This window comes from Curcuma longa, chromosome 13 (assembly GCF_044706935.1).
Source record: "Curcuma longa cultivar G26 ecotype Majalengka, Jawa Barat chromosome 13, ITB_CL_G26_1.1, whole genome shotgun sequence".
NCBI classification, from domain to species: domain Eukaryota; kingdom Viridiplantae; phylum Streptophyta; class Magnoliopsida; order Zingiberales; family Zingiberaceae; genus Curcuma; species Curcuma longa.
Window position 1 is genome coordinate 2,957,444 of NC_133873.1, and position 19,387 is coordinate 2,976,830.

Sequence of the window (19,387 nt, forward strand, 5' to 3'; positions counted from 1 at the left end):
TAATATTTTTTATATTTTTAATGAACTTACCCACACAATTTGAATAGTTTGAACATTTTTTCTATCAAGATTTAAACGTTAGATCTTATGGGATCACAAGTAATGATCTTAATCGATTTTATATTTATGTCTCAGCACATCCAACAAACTCAGGTTTGATCTCTTAAGAGTTAATCTCAAGTCGGCTCAAGGGGAAGAGACTTGAAGGTAGTTAACATTATCAACAGATTCAATAGAATCAAGTTCAATTTTCACTCCACGTCATGTCAAATAAGTAGTAACAAACACCAAAGTCGAAGATGAACCCCAAGTTATTCACACGTGAGAGACAAAAATGAGAATACTTTTAGATAACCTTAATCGCATTTGAAGCATCAAAGTCAAGTCTTAACCATTTGAACGTGACCTAAAGATGATGAAAGAGTGCCTAATGTAAGAACTATAAGATTTTTTAATAAATATTTTAGTAAAATTGGTCATCTTTTTTAGCATATATATAAAATCATAAAATACAGGATAATTATTGCTCAAACTATGTTATCTTTTGCCGGTGACAAACTTATAAATTTTTTATTTCTAAATAACGAAATAAAAAAAGATCTCACAAAAACGAGGTTGCACAAGCTTAGGCACTAATGATACAAATGTTGGACAATAGCTATTCATTAATAGAGGAAGAACCTCATGTATATATTGAGGGTATGGGCAACACTGAAATTACATGGACACAATGGCAGAAAGAGGATGTAGGGAAACAAATGTGAAGTTTATGAAAGTTAAAGATGTGAGCTGCAGTATTGGCACACACACACATACAGTTGGCACGAAAATTGCAACCATCCGACCCATGCGAGATAGAGGGGATGAATAATTTCGATCGCTTTTCCGTTTGATTTTGTGCTCGTCATTTGATTGCATAGTGGAATTCTTGAATCAATCTTGATGTCACATGCACAACACTTTGGTTTTATTTGGTATCCATCTCTTTAAGGCGACTAATCCAAAGGTCCATGCACTCCTACGATTTCTTTCAACTATGAACTCCTCATTTTTAGACATCTTTCGGAGGCAGAGAAGCCTTTTACAATCTTGTTCTTAACAAAACACAACAATTAATACAATAAAAAATAGAATTATAAATACAAATAAAAGAGAAACAACTTTATAAATGAAATTTTACTTTAGATGCTTTCTTGTTGTTGAGAATAACCTCTTATTGATCCAAAAATGCAACAACATTTTGCCTCAGAATCTTCAAGAACTAGCTCCTTCAAATGATCATGAAATCCCTTTTCTAGGGTTGTAATCAAGTTGGTTTCCTTTTACCAATCGATTGACCTTATTTACCAATCGATTGTCATATCGGATCCGATCGTTTAAACCTGCAAAATGACTATTTTGCTTGACCAATTGATTGGTAGCTCCCAGTCGAATTGGTCAATCGATTCTGGCCAAGGTCAAGCAATTGATTGCATCAATCGATTGCTTAACACTAATTGATTGATTAATCCCATCAATCGATTCGGACCCTTCTATTCACCGACCAATTTGTTATATGTTTTGAGGATGATGTTGGCTGTTTTGATCTTATGTTTCATTAATGTTAATGTTTTATTAGTTGTTGTTATTAATATGTTGTTTGTTTGTTAGGATGTGTTTGTTTGTTAGGATATGATTGGCTGGTTGTGGTTTATATAAAGAATGGAATGGAATAAAGTGGTTGTGATATATATAAACAGGATTCATATTAGAATCGAATGGAATGAAGCTGTGAAAAATTTTAATGATTTGCGACGAAAATAGATTTGTCGCAAAAGTATCGTAATTTACTATGCTATCAAAACATTGGCAACAAAAATAATTTTCATCGCCAATTTGGCAATAAAAATAGAATTTCATCGCCAAATTTGGAGACAAAATAAGGGTTTTTGTCGTCAAATTTGACGACGAAAATTATTTTCTTAGCCAAGTTTGGCTTTCCCTGTAGCGTTTCTATTGCAACGAAATCAGTTTTCATCGCAATATTGGCGACGAAAATAAATATTCGTCATAAAAATTGCGACGAAACAAAATTTTTGTCGCAAGTAACAAATAGTGAAATTTACGACGAAAATATTTTCATCGTAAAATAGTGACAAATTTGGTGATAAAAAATTTGTTCGTTGTAAAATTTGCAATGAATCAATATTTTTTCGTCGCAGAATTTTACAACGAATTATTACCCACGAAAAAATTTTTGTCGTAAAATTCATTGCCAAATGATTTTGCGATGAATTTTTTTTATTTTCGTCGTAAAATTCGTCGTAAATTATCTTTAATTTTGTAGTGTCTGGAGATCGAGAAGTCGGCTCGACTCAGTCGGTTGGAGACTATTGACACGTCCCGTGGAATCTATATTGATCAAGTCCTGAATTTTATCACACGACCACTATATTGACCAGACGAGGAGATCTCCTACGTAGATTCTCTATTGTCCAAGTAAAGGACTTGCCACATGAACGTTTATTTACCTCCACATCAAGTAATAAAAAATATCCACACAGAGAGACAGTGTGTGAGCCCCATATAGGTATTGGATGTGAAATTACCTACAAATATCGTGACTACGATCACTATGAATTAATCGTTCAATCATTAATATCCTCATTAATCTCAGTTAGCCGATCATTAATTATAGTTGTCTGGATGATGTAGTGTCTGCCTGTAGTCAATAGCCGCATGAACAATAATAATTGTCGTGAAAAAAATCTGCAGTCTACTAAACTCATACTAAAGAACTCGGAGAACAGGGTAAATCGAAAAGCACATACGGCGGTCAACTTAGCTGATGGAGTTCATGTATTGACGTGCTGACGGAGAACTGAGCTCAACTTAGCTGATGGAGTTTGACGTGCTGACTTAGCTCAGGGTTTTGAAATACATGATCTGTTAGCTAGTATATATTGTGGCGTCACATAAATATGCTCTGCTAATCTGGGACGAGGTTATTAAGTAATTAAAAATATCATTTTGCAGAGAAAAAAACATTTAAAAAAAAAAAAAAGAAAAAATCAAAAATCAAATGGGTAACTATTGGTTTATATTACGTCGACGGTCCATGTCTACCCGGTTCGTGCACGGGCTTTAGCCAGCACGGTCCCATTTGCCAGGATAAGCACGGTCCACAGTAGCTGACACAGCTCAATCTGACCAAACTACACGTATACACTTAACCGCGATTCATCGACATCTTTAAGGAAAAGTCATAACGCACCGTACCAAACGAGGGCCCAACAACAGCACGTATCAGTCGATTCTACCAAAACCACTCAAAATCAATTTTTTTAAAAAATAAAAAATAAAAATCGGCTTTTCGTTTCATTTGTTGCACAATGACACACAAGAACAAGAACAAGAACACAAGAACAAGAACAAGTACAACATTTACAGAAATCATTTATTACATCTTCAAAGAATCAGGAAAGGAAATTCTATCCTAGAAATTACAGCTCGAACTAAATGTAATTTAAATTATGTCAATTGCCAAATTAATCAATCCAGGATGTCGTCGCCGCCGGCGGGGATGAGTACGGGGCTGGGCTTCTCCGGCTACGCCGACTCGAGAGCGGCCTGCTGCGGATCTCCACGGGCGGGACCTTGTTGTCGCCCCACTCGCCGAACCGGGTGTGCTCCGGCGAGGCGTAGTCGCAGTCCGGGAAGGTGACGTTGCCGTAGCGATGCTGGTCGTAGCAGAAGCAGTAGATCATGTAGCGCTCGCGGAAGCGGCGCATGGCAGCGCGCTTCCGCGGCGTGAGCAGGGCGAAGTCGGCGGACATGAGCTCCTCCACCGACTCCGCGCAGCGGTCCGCCGCCTCCACGGCCTTCTGGATGGGGTCCACCGGGCAGCCATGGAGGACCAAATCGGCGAACTCCGACACGAACGGCTCGTACTCGTAGTTGATCTTGATCCGGCCGTAGGCCGTGGCCCAGGAGCTGCCGTCCCAGATGGTGGCGTACACTGACATCGGCTTCGACGGGAAGTCGCCGCCCATCGCCTCCGTCCGCACCACCTCCCTGATCGGCACGTCGTCGATGTAGAATCTGAGAAGAAATAAATATCGGAATCGATCGATTTAATTGAATTACATGCATGGCATTCGAAAGCAAATGCAACGGTCGACTCATACATGATGTAGTCGGGAGTCCACAAGATGGAGTAGCTGTGGGCCTCCTCGGTGGGGTCGAAGGGGACGAGGTAGCGCTCTTCCCGGCCGCGGGCGGTGCTGCCGTTGCCGTAGATGTTGGTCTGGATCCGCCAGTCCTTGTCCTCGACGTTGCCTAAAAACTCGAAGTCCAGCTCGTCGTGCGTCCTCGGAAATATGTCACCGTTCGAAGTCTGCAAGTTTAATTTCATCATAATTGAGAGGATGCTGAAGAATTTATCAATTATAGGCGTACATAGAAGGCGACGACGACGCCGGCGGTGAAATCTTTAGGCAGCTTGACGGATGCGCTGAAGAATCCGTGATCATAAAGCTCCGTGGAGATGAATCCCGACCCTGTTAATTCAGTAAAAACGAATTCGATGAATTACTAGCTACGTACTCGCAATTAATTAATTAATTAATTACCAGAGTAGCGGTTGAGAGTGAGACGCGCGCTCCGGTCGTCGGCGGCGCGCACGAGGTTGTCGTTGCCGAAGAGGTGGGCGAAGCCCTGGCTGAAGCTCACCGTGGGCACGTTGAACGGCGGCGACGCCGCCGCCGCCGCCGTGGAGAACAGGAAGACGAAGAAAAAAGCTGTAATCGCGCCGGTGGTGGTGGTCGCCGCCATCACTCCAACTATTCCCTCCCTCCCTAGCTATCCTCGATTGGAGGATTATAAAGGCTAGCTAGCTGGATTAATTGATAATCCTCGATTGGAGGATTAAATTAATGAGCAAAAGTTTGAGATATATAAAACTAATTATATATATATATCAATTATATTGCGAATAAGGCCAGTACAACTAATCCATTGTTTTGACCTCCAATTAATTAAACAATTGCCGATTCCTTCCGGCCGATCGTCCGATGAACACAGCTCATTCGATCAAACCAGCTCTGGTTGAACGACTTCATTGAATTAAAAGAGAGCAGAGCTCTCACAGTGTTTACGTGCTATGTACGCCCTTTAATTAATTAATTAATTAATTATATTATGCAATTGCAAAGTCGCTTTAGGTGAAGCCTGACGTACGATGATCAATCGGCTAACTTCTTTCTGTTCAGTAGCTAGCTCGTCGTTGTCCCAACTGTCGTCACACTCCTTTTGCCCATAAAACTGATCGATGATCATCGAGAAATTTGTTATTAATTGAGCCTCGAGTTGTTTTAATGAGGAGGTGCTTGATTACGAAGGGCAGAGAATGGAAAGTTGTGTTTTTAAGTAAGAAGAGTGGACGAGTTTGCGAAGGACATTCCAACTACTGAACTCCTTGTGACACTTCACTTGCAACGGACATTGGGCTTTCTTTTGTTTCTTTCTTTCTCTCTCTCTCTCTCTCTCTCTCTCTCTTTTTGATTTGCCATGTTCACTTCCTTGTACATGGTCGGATCAAACTTGTCCTCTACTTTACTCCTCCAACCAACTTCCTGGCTCCATGATCTAGAGCTGCTACAAAAAAATCCATGATTAGCGAGATTTAGCGCTATATGTACTTCCCTCCTCTGTCTAGGTTTTGGGTGATCGCAGTCGTGATCTCACATCGATGCTGCCGGAACTTCATCCGGAAGCTCCAAGCTCAGTAGCCTGCCATGTGATTCACATCCGTAAATCTAAGTTTGACGGCATCCCGACTTATTCAGTGAGCCAATGAGGCATTCCGTATGCATTGAGATCAATCTCATGATCTTTTATAGCAACACCATATGCAGAAATCGAATTTAAGACATCTCACATCTTCAATAAAGGTGGAATCCGTCGCTCAACAGTCCCATACGGTCGGTCTCATGACTATCTGTAAAGAGGTAAATCGAGAAGTTAAAATTGACCTTTGTAGGGCATTATCTTCGCGAAGACACCTCACTTCAACTTGATAGTTGATGTTCGTGTAAAAAAAACAACTAATTAAATTTAACGTGATTGCTCTTAACACTCATCGAATATGTATTTCTATGGTCATTGGGCTCGATAGATCAAATCAATTTAGGTAGGCCCTCTTAGGCCTGAATGGTTGAATGCTACAACGTAGCTCTAAATGTAGCTATAGCCCATGCAGTGTCAAGATATACTCACCAATAATATGATTGTTCTTGGTCCATCAATGACATGACTGACTCATATATATCAAGTTTATATGTAAAAAAAATTGAACATTAATATTGATGAATAATTTATAATATATTTATTTATTTAAATAAAATGTAATTATAAATTTATTTCTTTCTTAATTTTTTTATTAAAATTTATAAGTTTTTATAACCTAAAATTATTCATAATAGGTTAAAAATAAGAAAAATTGAGCGCGATAAAAAGCTTGAGCTCAACATGAGCTTGATAAGATTTTTAATAAATAAGTTTGAACAAATTCGAAAAGTAAATAAATAAATTTGAACATAGCTAAGCTTGCTTGATTGGACGTATTTACCACCTTATTAGCAATGCTTTTTTTACCATTGCAGGATCTGAATTCTCTTTTGATTCTTTGACATGTATGATTAGTGTTGGAAATATTGATGTCGCCAGAGGAGGATAAATAATGATTCACTTTGCTTTGATCAATCGTTCGCATGTGCTTATCTACAATGAGTTATATGTAGCGAAAATAAAAATATACAATATAAAAAGAAAAGGGAAGCACAAAGACAAAAATTGATTTATGTGGTTCAAAATCATCAGTTCCTACTTTACAATCTAGTTCTAGTGATACTCTATTATAACTTTCTCCTTGTCAAAGATATTTTAGAGGAAAAGAAACCTCTTACAATCTGTTATTTATGAAGTAACACAAGAAGAATACAAAGATACAAATACAAATACCATAAAAGTAAACAACTTTATAAAAGTCTCATTTTAATCAATTTTTTATTGTTTTGGATTGCCTTTTATTTTGGATTGCCAATGTCTTAAAAATGTAGTAATAATAAAAACTTTTCCAAAACTCACAATAACCTTCAAATAAAAACTTAACAACCAATAGTGAACATCAATTGCTCCTCTTAAATTTGATTGTTTCCCTTGCAGAACGCTATTTCCAACTTTGTTTTGAGCACAATAGTCGATTGTCACTGTTCATCAATCGATTGATTCCCAATTAATCGAGTGTCACAATTGAGTTCAGAATTTTTTATTCGCTGCAACAGTAATAGCAATCGACTAGTACTGTTCATCAATCAAGTTCTCAACTCAATCCAGAAATCTTTTGTTCACTGTAATAGTATCATCAATCAAGTTACTCACTCGACTGATGTATGAATCAATTGATATAACTCATCAATTGACTAATCTACAATAACCCCCCTTCAACCTTGAGGTTCAGGGGTTATCAATCGATTGTTATTACTTAACAGTACACTAATACCTCTTATTTTAGTTATTTTAAGATTGAATTCTCGTCTTATCTAATATTCGATTGATCTCAACCTATCAGGACTTCCTTTTGACAAGCATTCGATCAATCTTGACATATAATGACTTCCTTTGTCTAGTATCCGGTCAACCTTGATTTGTCAAAACTTTATTATTACCTAGTATCTTATCAATCTTGATATACAAGAACTTAGCTATTGTCTAGCATCCATTCAAACTGGACTTGCTAGGACTTTCCTCATTGCTAAGTGCCCAGTCAAATTTGACCCACTTAAATTTCACGTCTCATGCCAAGTGTCCAATCTTCTATGATCCACTTGGACTTCGTTTCTCATGTCAAGTATCCGGTCTTTCATAATCCATTTAGACTTCGCTCTTACCAACTCCTTGTTAGACTTTCAATTAAGTGTCTAGTTCTCTATGACTCATTTGGACTTCTCTCATGCTAACTTCCTATATTGGACTTCCAACTATAAGTATTCAATCAATTGTAACCCACTTAGACTTTTCTCTTGACAACTTCTTATTGAACTTTCAACTATTAAGTGTCTCACTTGTACTTCTCCATTGTCAAGTACCCACTTGTACACTCAACCATCCGTGTTAAGTATTTGCAAGGTCAAGTTTAATCTATTTGATTTTACACTCAACCATCCGATGATCTAATCAACCTTGTTAAGGTCAACCTAATGCAAGGTCAATTACACTAATAATTTTTCTCTCTAATAAACTCTCCTTTTACTTGGGACCTCGGATCCACCTTTCTCAGAAAATTAACCAACAATTGCCGTTAAGGTGGCGGATTCCACCGAAATACCAACTTAAATCAACTCAAATTTGATCAATCTAATCAACCTTGATAAGGATCGATTATACCAACAATTAGCAACACCTCTAAAGCAATGCATGTGAAAGGCAATCAATACCAATGGAAGTGGAAGAGGTACGGAGTTGAGGACGAATTAACACGCTTCACAATTGGAGACTTAGCTCATGAATACCATAAAAGGTTTTTTCACCTTCTAAAAATTTCAAAAAAGAGATCGTAGATTGCGATGAGTGACTTATCCATAAATCATTGATTGTAAAATATGCATTAAGAGTTCTAAAGTAAATAAAGAAATCATTTTAGTATTATTTGTTTTACTTTCTTTTATTATTTGTATTTCCATTACATATTAATTATAATTATAAAATCAAACAGAAGTAATGGCTATTCAACAATTCGCCATCCTAACGATCTTAGACAATTGACTCCACAACCATCTATGAGAAAGTAAATCAAAAACTGTAATTGGCCACAACGGAGGAGAATATTACCTTGGCTTTGTTGAGATTCGATCCTTGCCTACTTCCAATGGCGTAATCAAAATCCTCAACTGCCCTGAGCTAATTAGTAGGACTGAATTAAACTATTTTTATTTTTTAAATTTTGATTTAATCTATCAAATTAAAAATTGCTAGTTGGAGCCCAGTGCAACCCAGCACTGGCTACACTAGTGCTCACTTCAACAGCTCTATTTCATCGTCACCAACTCAACTATGTATCAGGAGCAGCTATTCAACCTCTCCGTAGCCAATGCAGCCCGGCACTGGCTACGTTAGTGCCCACTTCAACAAAGCTATTCCGTTGTCATCAACTTTACTATGTATCGAGAGCGGCTATTCAACCTCCCCGCCTGCGCGGTTAGAATGTAAATGCCCTTACGGAGATGGCGAAATGGGCACGTAGAGGTCAAAACCATTTGGAGCGCGGGAGCATTTGCATATCTGGGGCCTTAATTAACTGGTTCTATTTTCCACGGCGGCTGATGAGCCAACCACAACCTTATAATATCTACCAACGCTATCTATCTCCTCCTCACACCCCTCTATCTACATCTGGTCCATGTTTATTCTGCCACGTGGCAGACAATATCTAGCATCCTGAGATAACCACCAATCAATCTTTCTCCCTGAATTTTTTTTTCAATTTACTGGTAACGATATTTGTTCGACTGTGAAACTACTACACAGCATGCACATCGAGAATCCCACCTCAATTACCGTCCCATTCTTGTCCAAAACCATTCCTATTCGATATCATGATTACTGCTAAGTAACAACATTTAAAAGAAATTAAAAAAAAAAAACTTCAATTTGATGAAGAGCTGCCTCGCAAACCACACACTCTCCTTCACCTTTATCCTTACACTGCCTCCCTAGGCTTCAACAGCCAGCTCCCATCTTACAGATTTTTGCAGGAAAGACGAGCAGAGCGAAGAAAGGGGAGATGGCCAGCTGCACAGTTCACACCGCTCCTTACTCCTTCCATTGCGGCTCTATATCAAGGCCAGCTGCCAAGGCCTTCAGCTTGGGCTTCCACCAGAAGCATCAGCAGTTCATCTTCTTCAGCAGTCGAAGGAGGAGGGCAGTGGTGTGCTCTGCTGTGGAGAAGACAGTGGTGATAGGGCTGGCAGCCGACTCAGGGTGTGGCAAGAGCACCTTCATGAGGAGGTTGACCAGTGTGTTTGGGGGAGCAGCAGAGCCACCCAAGGGAGGGAATCCTGACTCCAATACCTTGATCAGCGACACCACCACTGTGATATGCCTTGACGACTACCACTCCCTGGACAGGACAGGAAGGAAGGAGAAGGGGGTGACTGCACTGGACCCGAGGGCCAACGACTTCGACCTCATGTATGAGCAGGTGAAGGCAATCAAGGATGGAGTAGCAGTGGAGAAGCCCATCTACAACCATGTCACTGGTCTGCTCGACCCCCCTGAGCTCATCAAGCCACCCAAGATCCTGGTCATTGAAGGATTGCACCCTATGTGAGCTCCCAATATAGTTGTTTTTTTCTTCCTTTTATCTAGATCCTACACCAACATGTAAATATCAATCTTCCCATTCATTGTTCTCTGCAGACATGAACCTTTCAGTTTTCCTTCTCATAGATATTTGATCTTTGAATGAGTACTATCCAGATATCCATGCTGAGATTGCAGATTTTGGCAAAATAGCTATTCTTTCAGTTCTACAACAAAAATAATGTGACAATATCAGGGATCATGCAGTGTTCTGAGAGTGTTATTGCAACTTCATTATCGACAGGTACGACTCTCGTGTGAGAGATCTCTTGGACTTCAGCATCTACTTGGATATCAGTAACGAGGTCAAGTTTGCCTGGAAAATTCAGGTAAACTCGATCCAATTTTCAGATACTGTGAGCTTTCATAATGTTGCTCATTTTATCTTTTCAAACACAGAGAGATATGGCAGAACGTGGACACAGTCTTGAAAGCATCAAAGCCAGCATTGAAGCTCGGAAACCCGATTTTGATGCTTACATTGGTACGCTCATCTTGTCCATTTGGTTGCAACAGTCGATCCGACAAAAGATGCTCCTGGCTTCAATGGATGGCATAAAATTTGTGCTTGGCAGATCCACAGAAGCAATATGCTGATGCTGTTATTGAAGTCCTACCGACGCAGCTAATCCCTGACGACGACGAAGGGAAGGTGCTGCGCGTGAGGTTGATCATGAAGGAAGGGGTGAAGCGCTTCGCTCCCATCTACCTCTTCGACGAAGGCTCCACTATCTCATGGATTCCTTGCGGCAGGAAACTGACTTGCTCATACCCTGGCATCAAGTTCTTCTATGGCCCTGAGACTTACTTCTCCAACGAGGTACAGTTATAGTTAGTTAACCAAGCTGAACATTAATTTTTTGATTCCCAATCCAACTGCTAAAGCCGGGATATGATCACTCTTTGGCAGGTTTCTGTGCTGGAGATGGATGGCAAGTTTGACAGGTTAGACGAGCTGATCTACATGGAGAGCCATCTCAGCAACTTATCGACCAAGTTTTATGGCGAGGTGACGCAACAGATGCTGAAGCACTCAGACTTCCCAGGCAGCAACAATGGCACTGGACTCTTTCAAACCATTATTGGATTGAAGATTAGAGATTTGTATGAGCAAATTGTCGCTGAGAGGGCAGCAGCTACCGCTGCAGCAGCTAAAGTTTGAGGGTGATCTTGAGTTAGTGTCGGAGAGGATCATTTCCTGCATGGCTACTTCTCTTCTGGTTTTTGTTTTTTCTGTATAAGGTGGAAATATATTTCTGTAAACATATAAAGAAATTAAATGTTGCAGTTGTTATAAACTTAATCCGTTTATCAGACACTTGTAAAACCATTTGGGATATTAAGAACAGCAATTTAGCATAAAAAGAATTGATTGCAAGAACAGTGCACATACGTAGTAGACACTGACATATATGAGAGGAAGAAATTAGAAAGACCTTTACCTCGAGTTGTTGCTGATGATCACATGTAAAAAAACTAAGAACAAAGGTTGTAGAGCAACAAAAGGAGGACAATGCGACTGCACCAGGGTTAACGGCTCTGGGATGAGATTTGTTTGACTAGATCATGAAATGCTTTTGTTCAACTTTCAGGCGAAGCCTGAGAATATCTTTGATTCAAGGGCAGAATGGCCTGTCTAATAAATTCCCATTGGCAAAAGGGATATTCCAGCTAAGATGTGTGAATTGAGAAAAACTTAAACCAAGTCCACCTGTAGATAGATTTACCTGAAGATGAGACAAATAATCTATTAAAACTAGAAAAATGATGGTTAAAAAGCATTATATGTTTCAAGAAACATTAGGTAGATGACTCTCTTTATTTAATAAAATCCTCAGTCTATCCACCTGCTGAACCAGCCAATTTGATGTACATGAACAAGTGCTCTCTCTATCTTCAGTTCAGTTCTTGAGATGGCATTAACAAATGTTTCAGTCTTTTGCATTCTGTTCCTCGAGTTCCAGCTCACGCTGAACTCGGAATACATGGAAGCTACCACCATCCAAAATATATAAATAAATCGCTGGACAGATTTGCATGTTTCTATTACCAAGAGGCAGAAGCGGCGTAGTATGTTAGTTCCCTCTCGAATAGGAAAAGGCCATCGGGTGTCTCCTGATATCACAAGGATCAAGTTCAAGGTCATGGATATTAAAATGCTAGATGGCAATTTGATGTAGAGAGGTGCACTGACAACTTGGGAGTTCAAATTGAAATCTCAAAGCAAGACCTTCTTCAGTGCTAGCCACAAAAATTCAGCTTCTTTAGAACCTTTGCATAAGCTAAATGCACAATCACAGGTTTCCTCAGTCTTCGTTTTGCCTTCTTGGTCTGCATAAACAACCATAACACCAGTTAACTACAACGCCAGTCATTCTAGCACTAGAAATTAGTTTATAAAGGACTACAGATAGTAAGTAATGTGATTTTAATTCCAAATCTTTCATGAAAAGAATTATTCATCCTAGTTTGCTGAAAAAGTAGGAAACAAGCTGAATTAGATGAGCGGGAATTTTTTCAGGGTATGCCTCACTCAATCTTCCTTGCCCTTTTGACAGCTCTACAGTCATAACTAGTTGGCCTCCCAGTGAATAATTATGCGAAGGTTGGAGCATCTATTTGATGTTCACTTGAACCAACAGAAGCTGGTTCATGACACAGGTTTGAATCACATAGTTTTATGCATTATCTCAGCTTATATGATGATTCCCATTTTGTCATTTCAGACTGCATTATCCTTTTGCAATTTCAGACTAAGATTTAGGTTTAGGTTACAAATGACTAGCATTTGAGTAAATTAGAGCACTTTTCAATTCAGAAATAGTACAGAAACGAACATGCAGAAGCAGACACAGGAAGAAGAGAACTACAGAAACAGTAGTTAAGATGCTATCATAATGAGGTTTCACACAGTGCAAAGCAGAAGTTCTATGTAGCACAACCTATGCAGAAACAGTAGTGTAGAAACACAAAACAAAATACAGAAAAAGCAGAAATAAAAAAACAAAAATAAAGAGATCAATGTCAAGATTTATATAGGATGGACACTCTTCGCTTGCATTATCTCTCCAATCACATCCAGACCCAGGTGTTTCTACTATACAAAACATGCATAACTTTTCACTAGTCATGTTTTGTATAAAGTTTCACAGAGCTTCCATGTCCAGCCAAGGTAAGCTTCTATAACACTTAACAGTATTAGCAACTGCACACATATTAACTGTATTGGCTTCATTCTTTAAAAAAAAAAAAAGAGCAAAAGGAAGAGAAGGAAATAGAAAAAAAAAATTTCATCTAAATAAATCTGCGTAATCTTTGTGCATTTCTGTAATAGAATAAATATGCTTCCTTGAATTCTGTGCACAGTATAGCAATTCTGTGTTCTTTCATGCTAGAGAATAATACATAAGAAATTGAAAGATATATGAAAGCTTTTGTGAGATCTTTTAACAACTACTTTAGTAGAGAAGCAGATTAGATACTAAGAATTCAATCTTTAATGTTTTTAAAAAAATTAAATAAGATGCTTATATCAGTGTAATAGCTAGTTCACATACTTCCAAATATGTCATAAAGTTTGAACAATCACCTTCTTGATTTGGAATTTTATAATTCAAATTCCAAAACATTTCACTAATAACCTCTTGTTATCAAATCTTGATTTGGATATTTCTATGTATAACATCCCAGGGGCGGAGCCACGAGGGGGGCAGGTATGTGGGCCCCCCCCCCAGCTTTTTGATTTTCATTAAGTTTGTCTTTATCCAAAAAAAAAAAATTAATTGGAACTGGCCCCCCCCCCCCCCATCGAACGCCCCCCCCCCCTTGTCCAGACTCCAGCCCAATGTATTGTGTTTGTGGGCTTATTTTTTTCCTTTGGGCCTCAGCCCAGCAGCTAAATAATACAATACATTAAATAGAGAAGGAGGGCATGAGATTGGCAGTCTGATCGCGCGGCCGTTGCTCCTCCTGACCGATTCTCCTCCTTCACGAGATTCCTTCCAAGCAAAACCACTACAAGAGGTGGGTTTCTGTCTTTTTGTCTGATACCCTGTTCGTTTGTACCCAATTGATGGCTGTGATCTGGTAATTTTCTCAAAAAAATTTCTCCTTTGCTTTTCTCAGATTTAGGGTTTTTTTGGGTGAATTTCTGGTGCCACATTCACAGTTTGTAGCAAGAGATCCAGTTTATGCGTGATTTTGTGCCTTTAGGTATGAACTGATACATAATATGGGCATTTGATATTCTCAATTCCAGGTTTAACTTTTAAGTTTTTTGGAAATTTAATTTTTGTAGCAGCTAGAATTAAAATTAGGGTCTTCTAATCATGCAGATATATTTTGCAGGAAATCAGTTCTCTGGAAAAAAAGGAAGCTTCAAGAAATATAGCGTGTTTGGCTGCGTGATTGTATAATTTTATTATTTCCATTATTTATGTATTTTTGATTAAATATTTATTGTATTGTTAGTTTTTTGATTAATTATTTTATTTGTTTCATTTTATTTTTGATCTAATTTAATTATTTTTGAATTTATAGGATTTTTATTCATTATGAGTAAGAGAAGAATTGATTCTTACTTCAAAAAAAAAGGGCTCTGATGAAGAGAGAAATCTCGAGTCTTCGAAACATGTTGGTGATGATTTCGTGGCTATTGGAGATAGTAGTGAAAGAATGCCCTGTCAAGATAATCAAGACAATCATTCTAATTCTCCTCCAAACAAGATTCATAAAGTGGACAAAGCGTCTTTGGATGATAATCAAATTGAAAGGGATCCTGGTAAGCGCAAGATGATATGGGAATATCCAGTGGAAAAAAGAGATGAAATTCGACGACTTTATTGGAAAGCTGGACCTTATCAAGTTGATCCGCCTATATCTCAGGGTCGTGGTAGAAAATTTCTGACTTCTTGGTATAAATTATTTCCAGATTGGTTGGAGTATTCTCCTTTTAAGAATGCAGCATTTTGTCTTCCATGCTTCTTATTTGCTAAGCCATCTTCAGTGTTTGGAGCAAATGCATTTGTTATTGATGGATTTCAGTCTTGGAAAAAGGTGAATGATGGAGTAAATTGTGCTTTTTTGACACATGAAGGGAAGAGTCCTAGTTCTTCGCACAGGATAGCTATGGAAAAATGTCTTGATATGATGAATTCACTACAGCATATTGACATCATTGTGGATAAACAATCTAAAGAGTTAGTTGTGAAGAACAGATTGAGGCTGAAAGTTTCAATTGAAGCTGCCAAATTCTGTGCATTTCAAGGTATTGCTTTTAGAGGTCATGATGAGACATCTGATTCGCATAATAGAGGCAACTTCTTAGAGATTGTAAAGCACTCAGGTGTATTTAATGACGAAGTTGCTTCTCTAACTCTAGAAAAAGCTCCTCGGAATGCATCATATGTTTCTCCTCAAATCCAGAAAGAGATATTATCGCTCTATGCAAGTAAAATTCAGAGATTCATTCGTTCTGAAATTGGTGATGGAAAATTTTGTATTATTGTGGATGAATCTCGAGATGAATCTGCTAGAGAGCAAATGGCTATCGTTTTGAGATTTGTTGATAAGGAAGGTTTTGTTCAAGAAAGGTTCTTTGACATCGTACATGTAGAGAACACTAAAGCTTTGACATTGAAGAAAGAAATATCCAGTGTTCTATCTCGTCATGATCTCAGCATACAAGATATTCGAGGACAAGGATATGATGGTGCTAGTAATATGCGTGGAGAGTGGAATGGTTTACAAGCTTTGTTCTTAGATGAATGCCCATATGCATATTACATCCATTGTTTTGCTCATAGGCTACAATTGGTTTTGGTGGCAACAGTTCAGAGTCTCATCCCTATTGAAAATTTCTTCTCCTACGTGGCTTTGATTATTAACTTAGTTGCTTCTTCTAAACGTCATGATCAATTGCAAAATGCCAGAGCACTTCAGATTGAAGAATTGGCTGCCACTGGTGAGCTTGAAACAGGAAGGGGGCAGAATCAGATTGGCTGTATTCAACGTCCGGGTGACACACGTTGGGGTTCCCATCTAAAATCTCTTCTCAGTCTACTTGAAATGTTTGATCCAGTTCTACAAGTATTGGAAGATATTGTAGATGATAAAGGTTCAGTTTCTTCAAGAGCATCAGCTAAAGGAGCCTGTGAGGTAATGTTGTCTTTTGAGTTTGTGTTTATCTTGCATTTGATGATAGACTTATTGGGAAGAGCAGATGATCTCTGCAAATTGCTACAGTACAGATCTCAAGATATCTTACATGCTATTGATTTAGTAGCAAACACCAAAGAGATCATTGAAAAATTTCAGGAAAATGGTTGGGATGAGTTGCTAGAAAAGGTGAAGCAGTTTTGTGAGAATCGTGAAATACATATTCCTGATATGAATGCCCTTCGACAATCAAGTAAAGGACGTCCCCGTAAATCTAATCCAGTTACCTCAGAATATTATTATCGGTTTGAGATATTTACATATACAATAGATTGCATATTGGATGAGATGAAGTCCAGATTTAATGAACAGATGATGGAATTGCTCAAGCTCAGTTCAGCTCTACATCCAAAATCATTTGATATTCCAGAAATCTGTCGATTAGTTGACAAATTCTATCCAGCAGATTTTACAAGTCAAGAGAAGCTACATTTCAGATATCATTTGGAGCTTTTTGAAAGTGAGGTTAAGAAAAATGTGGATTTCAAGGATATTTCAACTATCTCTGAAGTGTGTCAGATTCTGTCAAAGACCGGAAAGTCAGTAACTTATTATCTTCTTGATAGGTTGATTCGACTTATTTTGACTCTTCCAGTTTCAACCGCAACATCTGAACGTGCATTTTCAGCCATGAAGATCGTGAAAAATAGGCTTCGGAATAAAATGGAAGATGATTTTTTATCTAGTTCTTTGATGATGTATATTGAGAGAGATATTGCTCGTAGTTTTGATGTTGATTCTCTCATAGATGAATTTCAGGAGATGAAAAAACGAAGAGCAGAGTTTCGATTGCGTTAAATGTAATCATGTTTAGTATGAATATTTTTGTTTATTATTATTATTTGTTTAGAATATTTTTTTGAAATAAATTACTAATATTTTAATATATTTATTTTAAAATTAATAATTAATTGTTAAATATTTAAAATGTGGCCCTAGATCTTTTATGTACATTTTTAATCATATTTACAAGATTCGTACATATATCCACTTCCAAAAACAAAGTATTACTTGACAATTGTTTTAGTTAAGTAAATTTTCATCAAGTTTAAATAGCTTTACTAATAGCTAGTAGTATAAGAAAATCACAGTCTTGGAATACCATGGGAAATTTTATATTAGGAAGGAATCATACTTAGATATCAGGGTCTTAGTTAACTGATGATCAAACATCTACGATAATTGTAGTGCTGATGTTGATAAAAATTAAAAACATTTTGTGTTGTTCCCTCAGTTTCTTAATATTCACCCCAACTCCCTATACCTCATAAAGAAAACTAATCATATCATTTACCCACCTTCTCAGTGAGGGATAACCCAATGATCCGGTCATTCTGAAATTATTCCTAATTTCCTATATCCTGAAAAAACAAGCAGTCATATAAGTAACTAATTCTGCCTGCTTTGCTTTAGTACTTTCAATTTCATGGGGTAACTTAGATGGATTTTAATGAGACTATTCATCCTCCAACGGTTACATACCAAAATGGGACAAATAACTAGCAAACCTTCCTATGAATCCATCATAAAACTTAACTTGTTAAACAGAACCAAGCTGGTAGTTTTCATTCTGCAACTATAATAAAGTGTCTCCATTAACCCAAATAAGAACTTCACAGTAAAAGCATAGACAATTTGTTGCTTTAAGCTAAAAACTAGGAATTAACAAATCCTATTTCATCAATATCTCGACCATTGGAAGCCTATATCCTAGATGAATTGATTTTCCTCTAGGTTACAGAACAATTAAGACGTCCATGCGACAGGAGCTACCTTTGAGTGCGCATTGTGCCTCTTTGCAGCCCTCCATCTCCGTATCTGTCCATCGTTCATGGTCCTAAATCTGAACTTAAAAGACCTTAAAAGAAGCCAACTCCAGGAAAGAATATCAGATAAAAACATAAAATACTAAAAGAGGCCCACGAACTCGTCCAATGAAAAGAAGCATAAACCAAACCAACGAGTAAGACTTCAGCTTATATTTCTTCACTACTTAACCGGCGTCAGCGGCGCTCGAGATATCCTTTGCGGCATAAAGCCGAGCTTGAATCGCTTGAAAAGGTATCAAATTAGATGCCAAAGAGTACAAACGGAACAGAAAAAGCCCAAAAGGGGGTAAATTTCTAGCTAAAAAACATTGAATTATGAAAGGGAACAAAACACATTTTAGATCAAAAGAGTAGGAGGAAAGGAGAGGGAGGGTAAAACCCTAAACCTGGCGACTGGCTGTGACGACGGGCAGCGAAATTGAAGCCATGGGAGACGGGCTTACGGATGGATGGACTTACGGAGAACGCCGATGCTGCCAAGACATCGTGAAGGGAGAGGAAAGAGGAGGGAACAGGAAGAAGACAGCGCATCTCGACCGAGCTTGGCGAGCCATCGCACCTCCATCATATTCTCTGTTTGCCTCCCTGCAAGCACTCCGAAATTGCAAGGCTGGTTAACGATTAGGGTTCTTGGTCGAATGCGGTTGAGTCGGCTTGGGTTATGGTCGACCGAGGTTAGTTAGCAAGCTGTGTGTTTACTTGGAGGTAAAATGGTAAATGGGCGAGCGATTTTTACAAATAATCGTAATTTTATAAAAATAACAAAAATCTATAATGCGGAAAATAAATAATAAATAATAAATAATAACTGCACTATTTCTCTAATCTTTTCCAATTTCACATGGAATATATTAATTTGGACTAATTCGATTATATTCAATCAATTGAACTAAATTTGTAAAAATTAAAACCTATTAGATAAAAGTTGAACTCGATATCTTTAG

The 19,387-nt window shown here is 38.1% G+C and overlaps 2 protein-coding genes and 1 pseudogene across 2 annotated transcripts; 1 reads left to right on the forward strand and 2 right to left on the reverse strand.

Annotated features, from left to right (window-relative positions):
• Positions 1 to 3,473: 3,473 nt before the first annotated feature.
• On the reverse strand, positions 3,474 to 4,812 carry LOC141843787 (putative xyloglucan endotransglucosylase/hydrolase protein 30). The gene is made up of 4 exons (XM_074731817.1): positions 4,611 to 4,812; positions 4,438 to 4,538; positions 4,167 to 4,375; positions 3,474 to 4,080 (listed from the first exon to the last, which is right to left on the reverse strand). Exons 1-4 carry the CDS (start codon positions 4,810 to 4,812, stop codon positions 3,528 to 3,530), a joined length of 1,065 nt encoding a protein of 354 aa, XP_074587918.1. The 3' UTR covers positions 3,474 to 3,527.
• A 4,883-nt stretch (positions 4,813 to 9,695) lies between these two features.
• On the forward strand, positions 9,696 to 11,712 carry LOC141843785 (phosphoribulokinase, chloroplastic-like). The gene is made up of 5 exons (XM_074731816.1): positions 9,696 to 10,362; positions 10,643 to 10,727; positions 10,798 to 10,882; positions 10,974 to 11,218; positions 11,309 to 11,712. The coding sequence occupies exons 1-5, from the start codon at positions 9,821 to 9,823 to the stop codon at positions 11,558 to 11,560; spliced, it is 1,209 nt and encodes a 402-aa protein (XP_074587917.1). The 5' UTR covers positions 9,696 to 9,820; the 3' UTR covers positions 11,561 to 11,712.
• A 62-nt stretch (positions 11,713 to 11,774) lies between these two features.
• Positions 11,775 to 19,042, reverse strand: LOC141843788 (uncharacterized; annotated as a pseudogene).
• Between the last annotated feature and the right edge of the window lie 345 nt (positions 19,043 to 19,387).